Source organism: Magallana gigas, chromosome 5, assembly GCF_963853765.1.
Source record: "Magallana gigas chromosome 5, xbMagGiga1.1, whole genome shotgun sequence".
Lineage (NCBI taxonomy): Eukaryota > Metazoa > Mollusca > Bivalvia > Ostreida > Ostreidae > Magallana > Magallana gigas.
The window spans coordinates 56790582-56813199 of NC_088857.1; the positions used below are offsets into that span (position 1 = coordinate 56790582).

Consider the following 22618-nt stretch of genomic DNA (forward strand, 5'->3'; position numbering starts at 1 on the left):
GAGTCCAGAGGTGGATGTGCTAGCCTCACTTGTAGTACTTTCAGCTGTTGTTGTTGTGGTATCTGCAGCTGTTGTGCCTGTGGCCTCAGTAGCGCTCGTGGTACTTGCTTCAGTTGTGGTACTGCTTTGTGCAGCGATGGTTGTAAGGCCAGCAGTGGTAGTCTCGCTAGTGGAAGACTCCGTGCTGCCTACTGTGGTGGTGGTTGCGTCTGGCACAGTAGTTGAAGAAGTGAGTCCAGAGGTGGATGTGCTAGCCTCACTTGTAGTACTTTCAGCTGTTGTTGTTGTGGTATCTGCAGCTGTTGTGCTTGTGGTCTCAGTAGCGCTCGTGGTACTTGCTTCAGTTGTGGTACTGGTTTTTGCACCGGTGGTTGTCAGGCCAGCAGTGGTAGTCTCGCTATTGGAAGACTCCGTGCTGCCTACTGTGGTGGTGGTTGCGTCTGGCACAGTAGTTGAAGAAGTGAGTCCAGAGGTGGATGTGCTAGCCTCACTTGTAGTAGTTTCAGCTGTTGTTGTTGTGGTATCTGCAGCTGTTGTGATTGTGGCCTCAGTAGCGCTCGTGTTACTTGCTTCAGTTGTGGTACTGCTTTGTGCACCGGTGGTTGTCAGGCCAGCAGTGGTAGTCTCGCTAGTGGAAGACTCCGTGCTGCCTACTGTGGTGGTGGTTGCGTCTGGCACATTAGTTGAAGAAGTGAGTCCAGAGGTGGATGTGCTAGCCTCACTTGTAGTACTTTCAGCTGTTGTTGTTGTGGTATCTGCAGCTGTTGTGCTTGTGATTTCAGTAGCGCTCGTGGTACTTTCTTCAGTTGTGGTACTGCTTTGTGCACCGGTGGTTGTCAGGCCAGCAGTGGTAGTCTCGCTATTGGAAGACTCCGTGCTGCCTACTGTGGTGGTGGTTGCGTCTGGCACAGTAGTTGAAGAAGTGAGTCCAGAGGTGGATGTGCTAGCCTCACTTGTAGTACTTTCAGCTGTTGTTGTTGTGGTATCTGCAGCTGTTGTGCTTGTGGCCTCAGTAGCGCTCGTGGTACTTGCTTCAGTTGTGGTACTGCTTTGTGCACCGGTGGTTGTCAGGCCAGTAGTGGTAGTCTCGCTAGTGGAAGACTCCGTGCTGCCTACTGTGGTGGTGGTTGCGTCTGGCACAGTAGTTGAAGAAGTGAGTCCAGAGGTGGATGTGCTAGCCTCACTTGTAGTAGTTTCAGCTGTTGTTGTTGTGGTAACTGCAGCTGTTGTGCTTGTGGTTTCAGTAGCGCTCGTGGTACTTGCTTCAGTTGTGGTACTGCTTTGTGCACCGGTGGTTGTCAGGCCAGCAGTGGTAGTCTCGCTATTGGAAGACTCCGTGCTGCCTACTGTGGTGGTGGTTGCGTCTGGCACAGTTGTTGAAGAAGTGAGTCCAGAGGTGGATGTGCTAGCCTCACTTGTAGTACTTTCAGCTGTTGTTGTTGTGGTATCTGCAGCTGTTGTGCCTGTGGCCTCAGTAGCGCTCGTGGTACTTGCTTCAGTTGTGGTACTGCTTTGTGCACCGGTGGTTGTCAGGCCAGTAGTGGTAGTCTCGCTAGTGGAAGACTCCGTGCTGCCTACTGTGGTGGTGGTTGCGTCTGGCACATTAGTTGAAGAAGTGAGTCCAGAGGTGGATGTGCTAGCCTCACTTGTAGTACTTTCAGCTGTTGTTGTTGTGGTATCTGCAGCTGTTGTGCCTGTGGCCTCAGTAGCGCTCGTGGTACTTGCTTCAGTTGTGGTACTGCTTTGTGCAGCGATGGTTGTCAGGCCAGCAGTGGTAGTCTCGCTAGTGGAAGACTCCGTGCTGCCTACTGTGGTGGTGGTTGCGTCTGGCACAGTAGTTGAAGAAGTGAGTCCAGAGGTGGATGTGCTAGCCTCACTTGTAGTACTTTCAGCTGTTGTTGTTGTGGTATCTGCAGCTGTTGTGCTTGTGGTTTCAGTAGCGCTCGTGGTACTTGCTTCAGTTGTGGTACTGCTTTGTGCACCGGTGGTTGTCAGGCCAGCAGTGGTAGTCTCGCTATTGGAAGACTCCGTGCTGCCTACTGTGGTAGTGGTTGCGTCTGGCACAGTAGTTGAAGAAGTGAGTCCAGAGGTGGATGTGCTAGCCTCACTTGTAGTACTTTCAGCTGTTGTTGTTGTGGTATCTGCAGCTGTTGTGCTTGTGGCCTCAGTAGCGCTCGTGGTACTTGCTTCAGTTGTGGTACTGCTTTGTGCACCGGTGGTTGTCAGGCCAGCAGTGGTAGTCTCGCTAGTGGAAGACTCCGTGCTGCCTACTGTGGTGGTGGTTGCGTCTGGCACATTAGTTGAAGAAGTGAGTCCAGAGGTGGATGTGCTAGCCTCACTTGTAGTAGTTTCAGCTGTTGTTGTTGTGGTATCTGCAGCTGTTGTGCTTGTGGTTTCAGTAGCGCTCGTGGTACTTGCTTCAGTTGTGGTACTGCTTTGTGCACCGGTGGTTGTCAGGCCAGCAGTGGTAGTCTCGCTAGTGGAAGACTCCGTGCTGCCTACTGTGGTGGTGGTTGCGTCTGGCACAGTTGTTGAAGAAGTGAGTCCAGAGGTGGATGTGCTAGCCTCACTTGTAGTACTTTCAGCTGTTGTTGTTGTGGTATCTGCAGCTGTTGTGCCTGTGGCCTCAGTAGCGCTCGTGGTACTTGCTTCAGTTGTGGTACTGCTTTGTGCACCGGTGGTTGTCAGGCCAGTAGTGGTAGTCTCGCTAGTGGAAGACTCCGTGCTGCCTACTGTGGTGGTGGTTGCGTCTGGCACATTAGTTGAAGAAGTGAGTCCAGAGGTGGATGTGCTAGCCTCACTTGTAGTACTTTCAGCTGTTGTTGTTGTGGTATCTGCAGCTGTTGTGCCTGTGGCCTCAGTAGCGCTCGTGGTACTTGCTTCAGTTGTGGTACTGCTTTGTGCAGCGATGGTTGTCAGGCTAGCAGTGGTAGTCTCGCTAGTGGAAGACTCCGTGCTGCCTACTGTGGTGGTGGTTGCGTCTGGCACAGTAGTTGAAGAAGTGAGTCCAGAGGTGGATGTGCTAGCCTCACTTGTAGTACTTTCAGCTGTTGTTGTTGTGGTATCTGCAGCTGTTGTGCTTGTGGTTTCAGTAGCGCTCGTGGTACTTGCTTCAGTTGTGGTACTGCTTTGTGCACCGGTGGTTGTCAGGCCAGCAGTGGTAGTCTCGCTATTGGAAGACTCCGTGCTGCCTACTGTTGTGGTGGTTGCGTCTGGCACAGTAGTTGAAGAAGTGAGTCCAGAGGTGGATGTGCTAGCCTCACTTGTAGTACTTTCAGCTGTTGTTGTTGTGGTATCTGCAGCTGTTGTGCTTGTGGCCTCAGTAGCGCTCGTGGTACTTGCTTCAGTTGTGGTACTGCTTTGTGCACCGGTGGTTGTCAGGCCAGCAGTGGTAGTCTCGCTAGTGGAAGACTCCGTGCTGCCTACTGTGGTGGTGGTTGCGTCTGGCACAGTAGTTGAAGAAGTGAGTCCAGAGGTGGATGTGCTAGCCTCACTTGTAGTACTTTCAGCTGTTGTTGTTGTGGTATCTGCAGCTGTTGTGCTTGTGGCCTCATTAGCGCTCGTGGTACTTGCTTCAGTTGTGGTACTGCTTTGTGCACCGGTGGTTGTCAGGCCAGTAGTGGTAGTCTCGCTAGTGGAAGACTCCGTGCTGCCTACTGTGGTGGTGGTTGCGTCTGGCACAGTTGTTGAAGAAGTGAGTCCAGAGGTGGATGTGCTAGCCTCACTTGTAGTACTTTCATCTGTTGTTGTTGTGGTATCTGCAGCTGTTGTGCCTGTGGCCTCAGTAGCGCTCGTGGTACTTGCTTCAGTTGTGGTACTGCTTTGTGCACCGGTGGTTGTCAGGCCAGTAGTGGTAGTCTCGCTAGTGGAAGACTCCGTGCTGCCTACTGTGGTGGTGGTTGCGTCTGGCACATTAGTTGAAGAAGTGAGTCCAGAGGTGGATGTGCTAGCCTCACTTGTAGTACTTTCAGCTGTTGTTGTTGTGGTATCTGCAGCTGTTGTGCTTGTGGCCTCAGTAGCGCTCGTGGTACTTGCTTCAGTTGTGGTACTGCTTTGTGCAGCGATGGTTGTCAGGCCAGCAGTGGTAGTCTCGCTAGTGGAAGACTCCGTGCTGCCTACTGTGGTGGTGGTTGCGTCTGGCACAGTAGTTGAAGAAGTGAGTCCAGAGGTGGATGTGCTAGCCTCACTTGTAGTAGTTTCAGCTGCTGTTGTTGTGGTATCTGCAGCTGTTGTGCTTGTGGCCTCAGTAGCGCTCGTGGTACTTGCTTCAGTTGTGGTACTGCTTTGTGCACCGGTGGTTGTCAGGCCAGTAGTGGTAGTCTCGCTAGTGGAAGACTCCGTGCTGCCTACTGTGGTGGTGGTTGCGTCTGGCACATTAGTTGAAGAAGTGAGTCCAGAGGTGGATGTGCTAGCCTCACTTGTAGTACTTTCAGCTGTTGTTGTTGTGGTATCTGCAGCTGTTGTGCTTGTGGCCTCAGTAGCGCTCGTGGTACTTGCTTCAGTTGTGGTACTGCTTTGTGCAGCGATGGTTGTCAGGCCAGCAGTGGTAGTCTCGCTAGTGGAAGACTCCGTGCTGCCTACTGTGGTGGTGGTTGCGTCTGGCACAGTAGTTGAAGAAGTGAGTCCAGAGGTGGATGTGCTAGCCTCACTTGTAGTACTTTCAGCTGCTGTTGTTGTGGTATCTGCAGCTGTTGTGCTTGTGGCCTCAGTAGCGCTCGTGGTACTTGCTTCAGTTGTGGTACTGCTTTGTGCACCGGTGGTTGTCAGGCCAGCAGTGGTAGTCTCGCTAGTGGAAGACTCCGTGCTGCCTACTGTGGTGGTGGTTGCGTCTGGCACAGTAGTTGAAGAAGTGAGTCCAGAGGTGGATGTGCTAGCCTCACTTGTAGTAGTTTCAGCTGTTGTTGTTGTGGTATCTGCAGCTGTTGTGCTTGTGGCCTTAATAGCGCTCGTGGTACTTGCTTCAGTTGTAGTACTGCTTTGTGCACCGGTGGTTGTCAGGCCAGCAGTGGTAGTCTCGCTATTGGAAGACTCCGTACTGCCTACTGTGGTGGTGGTTGCGTCTGGCACAGTAGTTGAAGAAGTGAGTCCAGAGGTGGATGTGCTAGCCTCACTTGTAGTAGTTTCAGCTGTTGTTGTTGTGGTATCTGCAGCTGTTGTGCTTGTGGCCTCAGTAGCGCTCGTGGTACTTGCTTCAGTTGTGGTTCTGCTTTGTGCACCGGTGGTTGTCAGGCCAGCAGTGGTAGTCTCGCTAGTGGAAGACTCCGTGCTGCCTACTTTGGTGGTGGTTGCGTCTGGCACAGTAGTTGAAGAAGTGAGTCCAGAGGTGGATGTGCTAGCCTCACTTGTAGTAGTTTCAGCTGTTGTTGTTGTGGTATCTGCAGCTGTTGTGCTTGTGGCCTCAGTAGCGCTCGTGGTACTTGCTTCAGTTGTGGTACTGCTTTGTGCAGCGATGGTTGTCAGGCCAGCAGTGGTAGTCTCGGTAGTGGAAGACTCCGTGCTGCCTACTGTGGTGGTGGTTGCGTCTGGCACAGTAGTTGAAGAAGTGAGTCCAGAGGTGGATGTGCTAGCCTCACTTGTAGTAGTTTCAGCTGTTGTTGTGGTATCTGCAGCTGTTGTGCTTGTGGCCTCAGTAGCGCTCGTGGTACTTGCTTCAGTTGTGGTACTGCTTTGTGCACCGGTGGTTGTCAGGCCAGCAGTGGTAGTCTCGCTAGTGGAAGACTCCGTGCTGCCTACTGTGGTGGTGGTTGCGTCTGGCACAGAAGTTGAAGAAGTGAGTCCAGAGGTGGATGTGCTAGCCTCACTTGTAGTAGTTTCAGCTGTTGTTGTTGTGGTATCTGCAGCTGTTGTGCTTGTGGCCTCAGTAGCGCTCGTGGTACTTGCTTCAGTTGTGGTACTGCTTTGTGCACCGGTGGTTGTCAGGCCAGCAGTGGTAGTCTCGCTATTGGAAGACTCCGTGCTGCCTACTGTGGTGGTGGTTGCGTCTGGCACAGTAGTTGAAGAAGTGAGTCCAGAGGTGGATGTGCTAGCCTCACTTGTAGTAGTTTCAGCTGTTGTTGTTGTGGTATCTGCAGCTGTTGTGCTTGTGGCCTCAGTAGCGCTCGTGGTACTTGCTTCAGTTGTGGTACTGCTTTGTGCAGCGATGGTTGTCAGGCCAGCAGTGGTAGTCTCGCTAGTGGAAGACTCCGTGCTGCCTACTGTGGTGGTGGTTGCGTCTGGCACAGTAGTTGAAGAAGTGAGTCCAGAGGTGGATGTGCTAGCCTCACTTGTAGTAGTTTCAGCTGTTGTTGTGGTATCTGCAGCTGTTGTGCTTGTGGCCTCATTAGCGCTCGTGGTACTTGCTTCAGTTGTGGTACTGCTTTGTGCACCGGTGGTTGTCAGGCCAGCAGTGGTAGTCTCGCTAGTGGAAGACTCCGTGCTGCCTACTGTGGTGGTGGTTGCGTCTGGCACAGAAGTTGAAGAAGTGAGTCCAGAGGTGGATGTGCTAGCCTCACTTGTAGTACTTTCAGCTGTTGTTGTTGTGGTATCTGCAGCTGTTGTGCTTGTGGCCTCAGTAGCGCTCGTCCTACTTGCTTCTGTTGTGGTACTGCTTTGTGCACCGGTGGTTGTCAGGCCAGCAGTGGTAGTCTCGCTATTGGAAGACTCCGTGCTGCCTACTGTGGTGGTGGTTGCGTCTGGCACAGTTGTTGAAGAAGTGAGTCCAGAGGTGGATGTGCTAGCCTCACTTGTAGTACTTTCAGCTGTTGTTGTTGTGGTATCTGCAGCTGTTGTGCTTGTGGCCTCAGTAGCGCTCGTCCTACTTGCTTCTGTTGTGGTACTGCTTTGTGCACCGGTGGTTGTCAGGCCAGCAGTGGTAGTCTCGCTATTGGAAGACTCCGTGCTGCCTACTGTGGTGGTGGTTGCGTCTGGCACAGTTGTTGAAGAAGTGAGTCCAGAGGTGGATGTGCTAGCCTCACTTGTAGTACTTTCAGCTGTTGTTGTTGTGGTATCTGCAGCTGTTGTGCTTGTGGCCTCAGTAGCGCTCGTGGTACTTGCTTCAGTTGTGGTACTGCTTTGTGCAGCGATGGTTGTCAGGCCAGCAGTGGTAGTCTCGCTAGTGGAAGACTCCGTGCTGCCTACTGTGGTGGTGGTTGCGTCTGGCACATTAGTTGAAGAAGTGAGTCCAGAGGTGGATGTGCTAGCCTCACTTGTAGTAGTTTCAGCTGTTGTTGTTGTGGTATCTGCAGCTGTTGTGCTTGTGGCCTCAGTAGCGCTCGTGGTACTTGCTTCAGTTGTGGTACTGCTTTGTGCACCGGTGGTTGTCAGGCCAGCAGTGGTAGTCTCGCTAGTGGAAGACTCCGTGCTGCCTAATGTGGTGGTGGTTGCGTCTGGCACAGTAGTTGAAGAAGTGAGTCCAGAGGTGGATGTGCTAGCCTCACTTGTAGTACTTTCAGCTGTTGTTGTTGTGGTATCTGCAGCTGTTGTGCTTGTGGCCTCAGTAGCGCTCCTGGTACTTGCTTCAGTTGTGGTACTGCTTTGTGCACCGGTGGTTGTCAAGCCAGCAGTGGTAGTCTCGCTAGTGGAAGACTCCGTGCTGCCTACTGTGGTGGTGGTTGCGTCTGGCACAGTAGTTGAAGAAGTGAGTCCAGAGGTGGATGTGCTAGCCTCACTTGTAGTACTTTCAGCTGTTGTTGTTGTGGTATCTGCAGCTGTTGTGCTTGTGGCCTCAGTAGCGCTCGTCCTACTTGCTTCTGTTGTGGTACTGCTTTGTGCACCGGTGGTTGTCAGGCCAGCAGTGGTAGTCTCGCTATTGGAAGACTCCGTGCTGCCTACTGTGGTGGTGGTTGCGTCTGGCACAGTTGTTGAAGTGAGTCCAGAGGTGGATGTGCTAGCCTCACTTGTAGTACTTTCAGCTGTTGTTGTTGTGGTATCTGCAGCTGTTGTGCTTGTGGCCTCAGTAGCGCTCGTGGTACTTGCTTCAGTTGTGGTACTGCTTTGTGCAGCGATGGTTGTCAGGCCAGCAGTGGTAGTCTCGCTATTGGAAGACTCCGTGCTGCCTACTGTGGTGGTGGTTGCGTCTGGCACAGTTGTTGAAGTGAGTCCAGAGGTGGATGTGCTAGCCTCACTTGTAGTACTTTCAGCTGTTGTTGTTGTGGTATCTGCAGCTGTTGTGCTTGTGGCCTCAGTAGCGCTCGTGGTACTTGCTTCAGTTGTGGTACTGCTTTGTGCAGCGATGGTTGTCAGGCCAGCAGTGGTAGTCTCGCTAGTGGAAGACTCCGTGCTGCCTACTGTGGTGGTGGTTGCGTCTGGCACATTAGTTGAAGAAGTGAGTCCAGAGGTGGATGTGCTAGCCTCACTTGTAGTACTTTCAGCTGTTGTTGTTGTGGTATCTGCAGCTGTTGTGCTTGTGGTTTCAGTAGCGCTCGTGGTACTTGCTTCAGTTGTGGTACTGCTTTGTGTACCGGTGGTTGTCAGGCCAGCAGTGGTAGTCTCGCTATTGGAAGACTCCGTGCTGCCTACTGTGGTGGTGGTTGCGTCTGGCACAGAAGTTGAAGAAGTGAGTCCAGAGGTGGATGTGCTAGCCTCACTTGTAGTAGTTTCAGCTGTTGTTGTTGTGGTATCTGCAGCTGTTGTGCTTGTGGCCTCAGTAGCGCTCGTGGTACTTGCTTCAGTTGTGGTACTGCTTTGTGCACCGGTGGTTGTCAGGCCAGCAGTGGTAGTCTCGCTAGTGGAAGACTCCGTGCTGCCTACTGTGGTGGTGGTTGCGTCTGGCACAGTAGTTGAAGAAGTGAGTCCAGAGGTGGATGTGCTAGCCTCACTTGTAGTAGTTTCAGCTGTTGTTGTGGTATCTGCAGCTGTTGTGCTTGTGGCCTCATTAGCGCTCGTGGTACTTGCTTCAGTTGTGGTACTGCTTTGTGCACCGGTGGTTGTCAGGCCAGCAGTGGTAGTCTCGCTAGTGGAAGACTCCGTGCTGCCTACTGTGGTGGTGGTTGCGTCTGGCACAGAAGTTGAAGAAGTGAGTCCAGAGGTGGATGTGCTAGCCTCACTTGTAGTACTTTCAGCTGTTGTTGTTGTGGTATCTGCAGCTGTTGTGCTTGTGGCCTCAGTAGCGCTCGTCCTACTTGCTTCTGTTGTGGTACTGCTTTGTGCACCGGTGGTTGTCAGGCCAGCAGTGGTAGTCTCGCTATTGGAAGACTCCGTGCTGCCTACTGTGGTGGTGGTTGCGTCTGGCACAGTTGTTGAAGAAGTGAGTCCAGAGGTGGATGTGCTAGCCTCACTTGTAGTACTTTCAGCTGTTGTTGTTGTGGTATCTGCAGCTGTTGTGCTTGTGGCCTCAGTAGCGCTCGTGGTACTTGCTTCAGTTGTGGTACTGCTTTGTGCAGCGATGGTTGTCAGGCCAGCAGTGGTAGTCTCGCTAGTGGAAGACTCCGTGCTGCCTACTGTGGTGGTGGTTGCGTCTGGCACATTAGTTGAAGAAGTGAGTCCAGAGGTGGATGTGCTAGCCTCACTTGTAGTACTTTCAGCTGTTGTTGTTGTGGTATCTGCAGCTGTTGTGCCTGTGGCCTCAGTAGCGCTCGTGGTACTTGCTTCAGTTGTGGTACTGCTTTGTGCACCGGTGGTTGTCAGGCCAGCAGTGGTAGTCTCGCTAGTGGAAGACTCCGTGCTGCCTAATGTGGTGGTGGTTGCGTCTGGCACAGTAGTTGAAGAAGTGAGTCCAGAGGTGGATGTGCTAGCCTCACTTGTAGTACTTTCAGCTGTTGTTGTTGTGGTATCTGCAGCTGTTGTGCTTGTGGCCTCAGTAGCGCTCGTGGTACTTGCTTCAGTTGTGGTACTGCTTTGTGCACCGGTGGTTGTCAAGCCAGCAGTGGTAGTCTCGCTAGTGGAAGACTCCGTGCTGCCTACTGTTGTGGTGGTTGCGTCTGGCACAGTAGTTGAAGAAGTGAGTCCAGAGGTGGATGTGCTAGCCTCACTTGTAGTACTTTCAGCTGTTGTTGTTGTGGTATCTGCAGCTGTTGTGCTTGTGGCCTCAGTAGCGCTCGTCCTACTTGCTTCTGTTGTGGTACTGCTTTGTGCACCGGTGGTTGTCAGGCCAGCAGTGGTAGTCTCGCTATTGGAAGACTCCGTGCTGCCTACTGTGGTGGTGGTTGCGTCTGGCACAGTTGTTGAAGAAGTGAGTCCAGAGGTGGATGTGCTAGCCTCACTTGTAGTACTTTCAGCTGTTGTTGTTGTGGTATCTGCAGCTGTTGTGCTTGTGGCCTCAGTAGCGCTCGTGGTACTTGCTTCAGTTGTGGTACTGCTTTGTGCAGCGATGGTTGTCAGGCCAGCAGTGGTAGTCTCGCTAGTGGAAGACTCCGTGCTGCCTACTGTGGTGGTGGTTGCGTCTGGCACATTAGTTGAAGAAGTGAGTCCAGAGGTGGATGTGCTAGCCTCACTTGTAGTACTTTCAGCTGTTGTTGTTGTGGTATCTGCAGCTGTTGTGCTTGTGGTTTCAGTAGCGCTCGTGGTACTTGCTTCAGTTGTGGTACTGCTTTGTGTACCGGTGGTTGTCAGGCCAGCAGTGGTAGTCTCGCTATTGGAAGACTCCGTGCTGCCTACTGTGGTGGTGGTTGCGTCTGGCACAGTAGTTGAAGAAGTGAGTCCAGAGGTGGATGTGCTAGCCTCACTTGTAGTAGTTTCAGCTGTTGTTGTTGTGGTATCTGCAGCTGTTGTGCTTGTGGCCTCAGTAGCGCTCGTGGTACTTGCTTCAGTTGTGGTACTGCTTTGTGCACCGGTGGTTGTCAGGCCAGCAGTGGTAGTCTCGCTAGTGGAAGACTCCGTGCTGCCTACTGTGGTGGTGGTTGCGTCTGGCACAGTAGTTGAAGAAGTGAGTCCAGAGGTGGATGTGCTAGCCTCACTTGTAGTACTTTCAGCTGTTGTTGTTGTGGTATCTGCAGCTGTTGTGCTTGTGGCCTCAGTAGCGCTCGTGGTACTTGCTTCAGTTGTGGTACTGCTTTGTGCACCGGTGGTTGTCAGGCCAGCAGTGGTAGTCTCGCTAGTGGAAGACTCCGTGCTGCCTACTGTGGTGGTGGTTGCGTCTGGCACAGTAGTTGAAGAAGTGAGTCCAGAGGTGGATGTGCTAGCCTCACTTGTAGTAGTTTCAGCTGTTGTTGTTGTGGTATCTGCAGCTGTTGTGCTTGTGGCCTCAGTAGCGCTCGTGGTACTTGCTTCAGTTGTAGTACTGCTTTGTGCACCGGTGGTTGTCAGGCTAGCAGTGGTAGTCTCGCTTTTGGAAGACTCCGTACTGCCTACTGTGGTGGTGGTTGCGTCTGGCACAGTAGTTGAAGAAGTGAGTCCAGAGGTGGATGTGCTAGCCTCACTTGTAGTACTTTCAGCTGTTGTTGTTGTGGTATCTGCAGCTGTTGTGCTTGTGGCCTCAGTAGCGCTCGTGGTACTTGCTTCAGTTGTGGTACTGCTTTGTGCACCGGTGGTTGTCAGGCCAACAGTGGTAGTCTCGCTAGTGGAAGACTCCGTGCTGCCTACTGTGGTGGTGGTTGCGTCAGGCACAGTAGTTGAAGAAGTGAGTCCAGAGGTGGATGTGCTAGCTTCACTTGTAGTAGTTTCAGCTGTTGTTGTTGTGGTATCTGCAGCTGTTGTGCTTGTGGCCTCAGTAGCGCTCGTGGTACTTGCTTCAGTTGTGGTACTGCTTTGTGCACCGGTGGTTGTCAGGCCAGCAGTGGTAGTCTCGCTAGTGGAAGACTCCGTGCTGCCTACTGTGGTGGTGGTTGCGTCTGGCACAGAAGTTGAAGAAGTGAGTCCAGAGGTGGATGTGCTAGCCTCACTTGTAATAGTTTCAGCTGTTGTTGTTGTGGTATCTGCAGCTGTTGTGCTTGTGGCCTCAGTAGCGCTCGTGGTACTTGCTTCAGTTGTGGTACTGCTTTGTGCACCGGTGGTTGTCAGGCCAGCAGTGGTAGTCTCGCTAGTGGAAGACTCCGTGCTGCCTACTGTGGTGGTGGTTGCGTCTGGCACAGTAGTTGAAGAAGTGAGTCCAGAGGTGGATGTGCTAGCCTCATTTGTAGTAGTTTCAGCTGTTGTTGTTGTGGTATCTGCAGCTGTTGTGCTTGTGGCCTCAGTAGCGCTCGTGGTACTTGCTTCAGTTGTGGTACTGCTTTGTGCACCGGTGGTTGTCAGGCCAGCAGTGGTAGTCTCGCTAGTGGAAGACTCCGTGCTGCCTACTGTGGTGGTGGTTGCGTCTGGCACAGTAGTTGAAGAAGTGAGTCCAGAGGTGGATGTGCTAGCCTCAATTGTAGTAGTTTCAGCTGTTGTTGTTGTGGTATCTGCAGCTGTTGTGCTTGTGGCCTCAGTAGCGCTCGTGGTACTTGCTTCAGTTGTGGTTCTGCTTTGTGCACCGGTGGTTGTCAGGCCAGCAGTGGTAGTCTCGCTAGTGGAAGACTCCGTGCTGCCTACTGTGGTGGTGGTTGCGTCTGGCACAGAAGTTGAAGAAGTGAGTCCAGAGGTGGATGTGCTAGCCTCACTTGTAGTAGTTTCAGCTGTTGTTGTTGTGGTATCTGCAGCTGTTGTGCTTGTGGCCTCAGTAGCGCTCGTGGTACTTGCTTCAGTTGTGGTACTGCTTTGTGCACCGGTGGTTGTCAGGCCAGCAGTGGTAGTCTCGCTAGTGGAAGACTCCGTGCTGCCTACTGTGGTGGTGGTTGCGTCTGGCACAGTAGTTGAAGAAGTGAGTCCAGAGGTGGATGTGCTAGCCTCACTTGTAGTAGTTTCAGCTGTTGTTGTTGTGGTATCTGCAGCTGTTGTGCTTGTGGCCTCAGTAGCGCTCGTGGTACTTGCTTCAGTTGTGGTACTGCTTTGTGCACCGGTGGTTGTCAGGCCAGCAGTGGTAGTCTCGCTAGTGGAAGACTCCGTGCTGCCTACTGTGGTGGTGGTTGCGTCTGGCACAGTAGTTGAAGAAGTGAGTCCAGAGGTGGATGTGCTAGCCTCACTTGTAGTAGTTTCAGCTGTTGTTGTTGTGGTATCTGCAGCTGTTGTGCTTGTGGCCTCATTGGCGCTCGTGGTACTTGCTTCAGTTGTGGTACTGCTTTGTGCACCGGTGGTTGTCAGGCCAGCAGTGGTAGTCTCGCTAGTGGAAGACTCCGTGCTGCCTACTGTGGTGGTGGTTGCGTCTGGCACAGTAGTTGAAGAAGTGAGTCCAGAGGTGGATGTGCTAGCCTCACTTGTAGTAGTTTCAGCTGTTGTTGTTGTGGTATCTGCAGCTGTTGTGCTTGTGGCCTCAGTAGCGCTCGTCCTACTTGCTTCTGTTGTGGTACTGCTTTGTGCACCGGTGGTTGTCAGGCCAGCAGTGGTAGTCTCGCTAGTGGAATACTCCGTGCTGCCTACTGTGGTGGTGGTTGCGTCTGGCACAGTAGTTGAAGAAGTGAGTCCAGAGGTGGATGTGCTAGCCTCACTTGTAGTAGTTTCAGCTGTTGTTGTTGTGGTATCTGCAGCTGTTGTGCTTGTGGCCTCAGTAGCGCTCGTCCTACTTGCTTCTGTTGTGGTACTGCTTTGTGCACCGGTGGTTGTCAGGCCAGCAGTGGTAGTCTCGCTAGTGGAAGACTCCGTGCTGCCTACTGTGGTGGTGGTTGCGTCTGGCACAGTAGTTGAAGAAGTGAGTCCAGAGGTGGATGTGCTAGCCTCACTTGTAGTAGTTTCAGCTGTTGTTGTTGTGGTATCTGCAGCTGTTGTGCTTGTGGCCTCAGTAGCGCTCGTGGTACTTGCTTCAGTTGTAGTACTGCTTTGTGCACCGGTGGTTGTCAGGCTAGCAGTGGTAGTCTCGCTTTTGGAAGACTCCGTACTGCCTACTGTGGTGGTGGTTGCGTCTGGCACAGTAGTTGAAGAAGTGAGTCCAGAGGTGGATGTGCTAGCCTCACTTGTAGTAGTTTCAGCTGTTGTTGTTCTGGTATTTGCAGCTGTTGTGCTTGTGGCCTCATTAGCGCTCGTGGTACTTGCTTCAGTTGTGGTACTGCTTTGTGCACCGGTGGTTGTCAGGCCAGAAGTGGTAGTCTCGCTAGTGGAAGACTCCGTGCTGCCTACTGTGGTGGTGGTTGCGTCTGGCACAGTAGTTGAAGAAGTGAGTCCAGAGGTGGATGTGCTAGCCTCACTTGTAGTAGTTTCAGCTGTTGTTGTTGTGGTATCTGCAGCTGTTGTGCTTGTGGCCTCAGTAGCGCTCGTGGTACTTGCTTCTGTTGTGGTACTGCTTTGTGCACCGGTGGTTGTCAGGCCAGCAGTGGTAGTCTCGCTAGTGGAATACTCCGTGCTGCCTACTGTGGTGGTGGTTGCGTCTGGCACAGTAGTTGAAGAAGTGAGTCCAGAGGTGGATGTGCTAGCCTCACTTGTAGTAGTTTCAGCTGTTGTTGTTGTGGTATCTGCAGCTGTTGTGCTTGTGGCCTCAGTAGCGCTCGTCCTACTTGCTTCAGTTGTGGTACTGCTTTGTGCACCGGTGGTTGTCAGGCCAGCAGTGGTAGTCTCGCTAGTGGAAGACTCCGTGCTGCCTACTGTGGTGGTGGTTGCGTCTGGCACAGTAGTTGAAGAAGTGAGTCCAGAGGTGGATGTGCTAGCCTCACTTGTAGTAGTTTCAGCTGTTGTTGTTGTGGTATCTGCAGCTGTTGTGCTTGTGGCCTCAGTAGCGCTCGTCCTACTTGCTTCTGTTGTGGTACTGCTTTGTGCACCGGTGGTTGTCAGGCCAGCAGTGGTAGTCTCGCTAGTGGAAGACTCCGTGCTGCCTACTGTGGTAGTGGTTGCGTCTGGCACAGTAGTTGAAGAAGTGAGTCCAGAGGTGGATGTGCTAGCCTCACTTGTAGTAGTTTCAGCTGTTGTTGTTGTGGTATCTGCAGCTGTTGTGCTTGTGGCCTCAGTAGCGCTCGTGGTACTTGCTTCAGTTGTGGTACTGCTTTGTGCACCGGTGGTTGTCAGGCCAGCAGTGGTAGTCTCGCTAGTGGAAGACTCCGTGCTGCCTACTGTGGTGGTGGTTGCGTCTGGCACAGTAGTTGAAGAAGTGAGTCCAGAGGTGGATGTGCTAGCCTCACTTGTAGTAGTTTCAGCTGTTGTTGTTGTGGTATCTGCAGCTGTTGTGCTTGTGGCCTCAGTAGCGCTCGTGGTACTTGCTTCTGTTGTGGTACTGCTTTGTGCACCGGTGGTTGTCAGGCCAGCAGTGGTAGTCTCGCTAGTGGAAGACTCCGTGCTGCCTACTGTGGTGGTGGTTGCGTCTGGCACAGTAGTTGAAGAAGTGAGTCCAGAGGTGGATGTGCTAGCCTCACTTGTAGTAGTTTCAGCTGTTGTTGTTGTGGTATCTGCAGCTGTTGTGCTTGTGGCCTCAGTAGCGCTCGTCCTACTTGCTTCTGTTGTGGTACTGCTTTGTGCACCGGTGGTTGTCAGGCCAGCAGTGGTAGTCTCGCTAGTGGAAGACTCCGTGCTGCTTACTGTGGTGTTGGTTGCGTCTGGCACAGTAGTTGAAGAAGTGAGTCCAGAGGTGGATGTGCTAGCCTCACTTGTAGTAGTTTCAGCTGTATTTGTATTGGTATCTGCAGCTGTTGTGCTTGTGGCCTCAGTAGCGCTCGTGGTACTTGCTTCAGTTGTGGTACTGCTTTGTGCACCGGTGGTTGTCAGGCCAGCAGTGGTAGTCTCGCTAGTGGAAGACTCCGTGCTGCCTACTGTGGTGGTGGTTGCGTCTGGCACAGTAGTTGAAGAAGTGAGTCCAGAGGTGGATGTGCTAGCCTCACTTGTAGTAGTTTCAGCTGTTGTTGTTGTGGTATCTGCAGCTGTTGTGCTTGTGGCCTCAGTAGCGCTCGTCCTACTTGCTTCTGTTGTGGTACTGCTTTGTGCACCGGTGGTTGTCAGGCCAGCAGTGGTAGTCTCGCTAGTGGAAGACTCCGTGCTGCCTACTGTGGTGGTGGTTGCGTCTGGCACAGTAGTTGAAGAAGTGAGTCCAGAGGTGGATGTGCTAGCCTCACTTGTAGTAGTTTCAGCTGTTGTTGTTGTGGTATCTGCAGCTGTTGTGCTTGTGGCCTCAGTAGCGCTCGTCCTACTTGCTTCTGTTGTGGTACTGCTTTGTGCACCGGTGGTTGTCAGGCCAGCAGTGGTAGTCTCGCTAGTGGAAGACTCCGTGCTGCCTACTGTGGTGTTGGTTGCGTCTGGCACAGTAGTTGAAGAAGTGAGTCCAGAGGTGGATGTGCTAGCCTCACTTGTAGTAGTTTCAGCTGTATTTGTTGTGGTATCTGCAGCTGTTGTGCTTGTGGCCTCAGTAGCGCTCGTGGTACTTGCTTCAGTTGTGGTACTGCTTTGTGCACCGGTGGTTGTCAGGCCAGCAGTGGTAGTCTCGCTAGTGGAAGACTCCGTGCTGCCTACTGTGGTGGTGATTGCGTCTGGCACAGTAGTTGAAGAAGTGAGTCTAGAGGTGGATGTGCTAGCCTCACTTGTAGTAGTTTCAGCTGTTGTTGTTGTGGTATCTGCAACTGTTGTGCTTGTGGCCTCAGTAGCGCTCGTGGTACTTGCGTCAGTTGTGGTACTGCTTTGTGCACCGGTGGTTGTCAGGCCAGCAGTGGTAGTCTCGCTAGTGGAAGACTCCGTGCTGCCTACTGTGGTGGTGGTTGCGTCTGGCACAGTAGTTGAAGAAGTGAGTCCAGAGGTGGATGTGCTAGCCTCACTTGTAGTAGTTTCAGCTGTTGTTGTTGTGGTATCTGCAGCTGTTGTGCTTGTGGCCTCAGTAGCGCTCGTGGTACTTGCTTCTGTTGTGGTACTGCTTTGTGCACCGGTGGTTGTCAGGCCAGCAGTGGTAGTCTCGCTAGTGGAAGACTCCGTGATGCCTACTGTGGTGGTGGTTGCGTCTGGCACAGTAGTTGAAGAAGTGAGTCCAGAGGTGGATGTGCTAGCCTCACTTGTAGTAGTTTCAGCTGTTGTTGTTGTGGTATCTGCAGCTGTTGTGCTTGTGGCCTCAGTAGCGCTCGTCCTACTTGCTTCTGTTGTGGTACTGCTTTGTGCACCGGTGGTTGTCAGGCCAGCAGTGGTAGTCTCGCTAGTGGAAGACTCCGTGCTGCCTACTGTGGTGTTGGTTGCGTCTGGCACAGTAGTTGAAGAAGTGAGTCCAGAGGTGGATGTGCTAGCCTCACTTGTAGTAGTTTCAGCTGTATTTGTATTGGTATCTGCAGCTGTTGTGCTTGTGGCCTCAGTAGCGCTCGTGGTACTTGCTTCAGTTGTGGTACTGCTTTGTGCACCGGTGGTTGTCAGGCCAGCAGTGGTAGTCTCGCTAGTGGAAGACTCCGTGCTGCCTACTGTGGTGGTGGTTGCGTCTGGCACAGTAGTTGAAGAAGTGAGTCCAGAGGTGGATGTGCTAGCCTCACTTGTAGTAGTTTCAGCTGTTGTTGTTGTGGTATCTGCAGCTGTTGTGCTTGTGGCCTCAGTAGCGCTCGTCCTACTTGCTTCTGTTGTGGTACTGCTTTGTGCACCGGTGGTTGTCAGGCCAGCAGTGGTAGTCTCGCTAGTGGAAGACTCCGTGCTGCCTACTGTGGTGGTGGTTGCGTCTGGCACAGTAGTTGAAGAAGTGAGTCCAGAGGTGGATGTGCTAGCCTCACTTGTAGTAGTTTCAGCTGTTGTTGTTGTGGTATCTGCAGCTGTTGTGCTTGTGGCCTCAGTAGCGCTCGTCCTACTTGCTTCTGTTGTGGTACTGCTTTGTGCACCGGTGGTTGTCAGGCCAGCAGTGGTAGTCTCGCTAGTGGAAGACTCCGTGCTGCCTACTGTGGTGTTGGTTGCGTCTGGCACAGTAGTTGAAGAAGTGAGTCCAGAGGTGGATGTGCTAGCCTCACTTGTAGTAGTTTCAGCTGCATTTGTTGTGGTATCTGCAGCTGTTGTGCTTGTGGCCTCAGTAGCGCTCGTGGTACTTGCTTCAGTTGTGGTACTGCTTTGTGCACCGGTGGTTGTCAGGCCAGCAGTGGTAGTCTCGCTAGTGGAAGACTCCGTGCTGCCTACTGTGGTGGTGATTGCGTCTGGCACAGTAGTTGAAGAAGTGAGTCTAGAGGTGGATGTGCTAGCCTCACTTGTAGTAGTTTCAGCTGTTGTTGTTGTGGTATCTGCAACTGTTGTGCTTGTGGCCTCAGTAGCGCTCGTGGTACTTGCGTCAGTTGTGGTACTGCTTTGTGCACCGGTGGTTGTCAGGCCAGCAGTGGTAGTCTCGCTAGTGGAAGACTCCGTGCTGCCTACTGTGGTGGTGGTTGCGTCTGGCACAGTAGTTGAAGAAGTGAGTCCAGAGGTGGATGTGCTAGCCTCACTTGTAGTAGTTTCAGCTGTTGTTGTTGTGGTATCTGCAGCTGTTGTGCTTGTGGCCTCAGTAGCGCTCGTGGTACTTGCTTCAGTTGTGGTACTGCTTTGTGCACCGGTGGTTGTCAGGCCAGCAGTGGTAGTCTCGCTAGTGTACGACTCCGTGCTGCCTACTGTGGTGGTGGTTGCGTCTGTCACAGAAGTTGAAGAAGTGAGTCCAGAGGTAGGCGTGCTATCCTCACTTGCAGTAGTTTCAGCTGTTGTTGTTGTGGCGACTGCATCTGTTATGCTTGTGGCCTCAGTAGCGTTCGTGGTTCTTGCTTCAGTTGCAGTACTGCTTTGTGCACCGGTTGTTGTCAGACCAGCAATGGTAGTTTCTTTTGTAGATGACTCCGTGCTGCTTACTGTGGTGGTGGTTGCGTCTGGCACAGTAGTTGAAGAAGTGATTTCAGAGGTTGATTCTGTATCGTTATTTGTTGATTCGGCTGTTGTATGAATGTTTATATAACTTTCTGAATTATCAATATTTATGGCATGCAAGTAATTGCATTTTTGCATATACTTCGGTAAAATTGATAAAAAAATGATAAATTTTGCTTTAAAATAAAAATTTGCATGTTTAGTTAATGATTAATTTGTTAAAGTTTGATAGCCATTGTTGATATCGTTTGTTCAAACCAAATTAAATTTCTATTATATTACTTGGAACGAATTATATTACATTAAATTCATAAGAGATGACTTGATACTGTGTAAGTTTTTTGCACTTGTAAACATTTGATGTTTTCATGTCAATTTGTATATGAATATCAAACTCGTTGCCAAATAAATAGAAGATGGCAATGTATTCATGTCATGAATATTTCAACAAATCAGCAAGCATGTTCACGAAGCTAGCATAGGACTATGGTGTGTCCTAAATACATCTTAGGGTATGTCTTAGTCTTGAGTCTGTTTCTCGAAGCTATCCTAAATTTAGGAAACGCCATAACTTTTTCCTAACTTTAAGACATCACTTACCTTGTCCTTGGGGGATATAGTGACTGCTGTTAAGATTTTTCTTAAGACCGGTAGAATAAAACAATACTTTCTACAGTTCCAGCATTCCGACAAACCTTAAATTTCTAATCCGGAAAGGGGGGGGGGGGCATTCATTCTATCATGTATTTTCATTTGAACAATATTAAGTGGAGAGGGACCTGACAAATTAATTTTTTTTTTCGGAAATATTGTCTTTAGCATATTAAAATTATTTTTGACTTATTTTGAACATCTTCATTGTATACTGAGTTACATTGTTTTGATTACTTTTGGAAAGTATTCAAATGTCAATGTCAAATGTTTTTAGACAAGTAGGTTAAAGGATTGACAACTCGATGATTTCTCGAAGTTAACCAGTGTAGGATACACATTTCTACACTATAAATACATTCAAAAAATTTAAGATGACACATAATAAAACATCATAGAAGCTTAGAAGTTTAATTGCACATGGAAGATAGGCGTGTACCAACTATTCAACTAATTTCACTTTCTGCTAATAAACTCTGAAATATCAGTGTCTTTAAAAGAGTAACAAATAAATGCTATGAATTTCTTTAAAAAAACCTTACGTCTTGAGCTTGTAGAGATGTATGGATCCGTCGTTGTCAAAGTATTGGAGATTGTAGTTATACTTTCTGTAGAGCTAGACAAGCTGCGGTCCGTAGAAATAACAGTGGTAAAAACTAAAATCAAAAGACGATAATTCTATAACGCACGTTGATAAGAACATCTTTAAATTAAAGCAGGTTTACATATACAAAATTGAAGTCTATGAATATCTTTTTTTGGATTCACTTTTATATTTACTTCATAGAGAATTTGCTGTATTGAATTGAACTTTTTTATATTCCGTTATTACAGAAAAAAATATACATGAACTGATTTCAATTTGAATTACATACATGTATATTATGAATAGTTATAATAAGTTATCCAAAATCGAACGGCAACGTATCAACCCTAGTATATCTGACCAGTGTCATGCCGATACGTGACTCGTTACAATGATATTCCATTCATGATTCATGACATTATTCCCGCATCATGACAAAAATTACATATAAAATCACGTTTTTTTAGCAAGAAAATAGAAATCAGCAGAAAACGAAGCGATCAAATTTTAAACGACCCTTTTTCTATCAAATCAGTTTTGTTCCAAAAAAACAAAAGACCGACGCTAGGGACGTGATAGAGCAGATCTAATATTGAGAGTATCCACGTTAACGGATCAATTTTTATTGTTAGGGATCTTTAAGCAAGATAGAATGAAACTTGAAAAATTATTTTTTTTTTCGAATAAAATAGGAATTAATGTGTTCATAACATACATCCAGATAACATGAACGCAATGCAGACCTTTATCAGAAAACCTTGTTATAAATGAGTAACATGGTTTTATGATTGTTCATTTATTTGAAATTGCCAGACCACTTTTGCATTTCCAGCAGACGTAATTATACATGTAATTTCTACTTAACAGTTTTCGATATGGTTTAATAGTTCTAGATAGATAACAATTTTTTTCTTGTCTTTTAGTGAACGAGATTTTCGCATGAATTTTATATGACAAATAAGCAGAAACTATGTCCAATAACTACCTTTTCTTTGTTTGCAGGAATAATTCAATAAAACATTAGATTCTTAGACTATTTTTATGTTGGCTAAAGTTTAAACTTGTTTTACACTTCATTTAGCACTCTATGTCGGTAAGAGTAAACTTCAAACAAGATTGATTGGAATCTAGGTGATAATTTTTTGGTGTATATTAGATCATTCTAAAACGACGTGCTCTTGTGCTGACAAAACCTAGGCAGCATGCCGTCGCACTACACGACTTCGACAATCCGCCATCACCGTAAAATAACATCGCACAACATGCCATGGTGCTGACACAACTTCGAAAAAGATGCCGTTGCGATAACGACACTTCAACAAAAATGTTGGTGCTAAAACAACTTTATATATTGTATTGTCTTGACAACACGTCTTTGCGCTAGCGTGACCTCGATACCATGCCATGGCAGAAACAAAACTTTACGCAACACACCGTCGCTGGGTCAAATTTTTCAAAACAAGCTGTAGCGCAAGCACGACTTCGACATCACGCTATGGTACTGAGACAACTTCGCTTAACGCCGTTGAACTAATCCAATTTCAGACTGTCGTCTGTAGACGTTTATGAGTGGTGGGCCTTTGCAGAAGTAATTTTAAACACCAAATTTAAAACGTAAAATTTTTTTAAACATCATAAAAACGGCCTTAAACTTCCCTAATGTTATAAAAGCATCTAAATCAGTTTCCGAGCATAACCGATACAGCAATCTATTATGAATTCATTTCACATATAATTCTATGCAAAAGTATAATATACACATACACTCTGCTGTTGTATTTTTTGCAACTGTTTTACTTGTGGCCTCAGTAGCCCGTGTGGTACTTGTGTCAGTTGAGGTACTGCTTTGTGCACCGGTGGTTGTCAGGTCAGCAGTGGTAGTCTCGCTAGTGGAAGACTCTGTGCTGCCTACTGTGGTGGTGGTTGCGTCTGGCACAGTAGTTGAAGAAGTGAGTCCATAGGTGGATGTGCTAGCCTCATTTGCAGTAGTTTCAGCTGTTGTTGTTGTGGTATCTGCAGCTGTTGTGCTCGTGGCCTCAGTAGCGCTCGTGGTACTTGCTTCAGTTGTGGTACTGCTTTGTGCACCGGTGGTTGTCAGGCCAGCAGTGGTAGTCTCGCTAGTGGAAGACTCCGTGCTGCCTACTGTGGTGGTGGTTGCGTCTGGCACAGTAGTTGAAGAAGTGAGTCCAGAGGTGGATGTGCTAGCCTCACTTGTAGTAGTTTCAGCTGTTGTTGTTGTGGTATCTGCAGCTGTTGTGCTTGTGGCCTCAGTAGCGCTCGTGGTACTTGCTTCAGTTGTGGTACTGCTTTGTGCACCGGTGGTTGTCAGGCCAGCAGTGGTAGTCTCGCTAGTGGAAGACTCCGTGCTGCCTACTGTGGTGGTGGTTGCGTCTGGCACAGTAGTTGAAGAAGTGAGTCCAGAGGTGGATGTGCTAGCCTCACTTGTAGTACTTTCAGCTGTTGTTGTTGTGGTATCTGGAGCTGTTGTGCTTGTGGCCTCAGTAGCGCTCGTGGTACTTGCTTCAGTTGTGGTACTGCTTTGTGCACCGGTGGTTGTCAGGCCAGCAGTGGTAGTCTCGCTAGTGGAAGACTCCGTGCTGCCTACTGTGGTGGTGGTTGCGTCTGGCACAGTAGTTGAAGAAGTGAGTCCAGAGGTGGATGTGCTAGCCTCACTTGTAGTAGTTTCAGCTGTTGTTGTTGTGGTATCTG

The 22618-nt window shown here is 49.9% G+C and overlaps 1 protein-coding gene across 1 annotated transcript in view; it reads right to left on the minus strand.

Moving 5' to 3' along the window:
• The window catches only part of LOC105318362 (pneumococcal serine-rich repeat protein), a 61307-nt gene extending 40670 nt beyond the window's left edge, over positions 1-20637 (minus strand). Inside the window, exons 1-2 of the mRNA XM_066085293.1 lie at positions 20625-20637; positions 2835-3305 (exon numbers count right to left, since the gene is read on the minus strand). Of these exons, the coding sequence (XP_065941365.1) occupies positions 2835-3305; positions 20625-20637 (484 nt within the window). The remainder of the gene's footprint in view (positions 1-2834; positions 3306-20624) is intronic.
• Positions 20638-22618: the final 1981 nt, after the last annotated feature.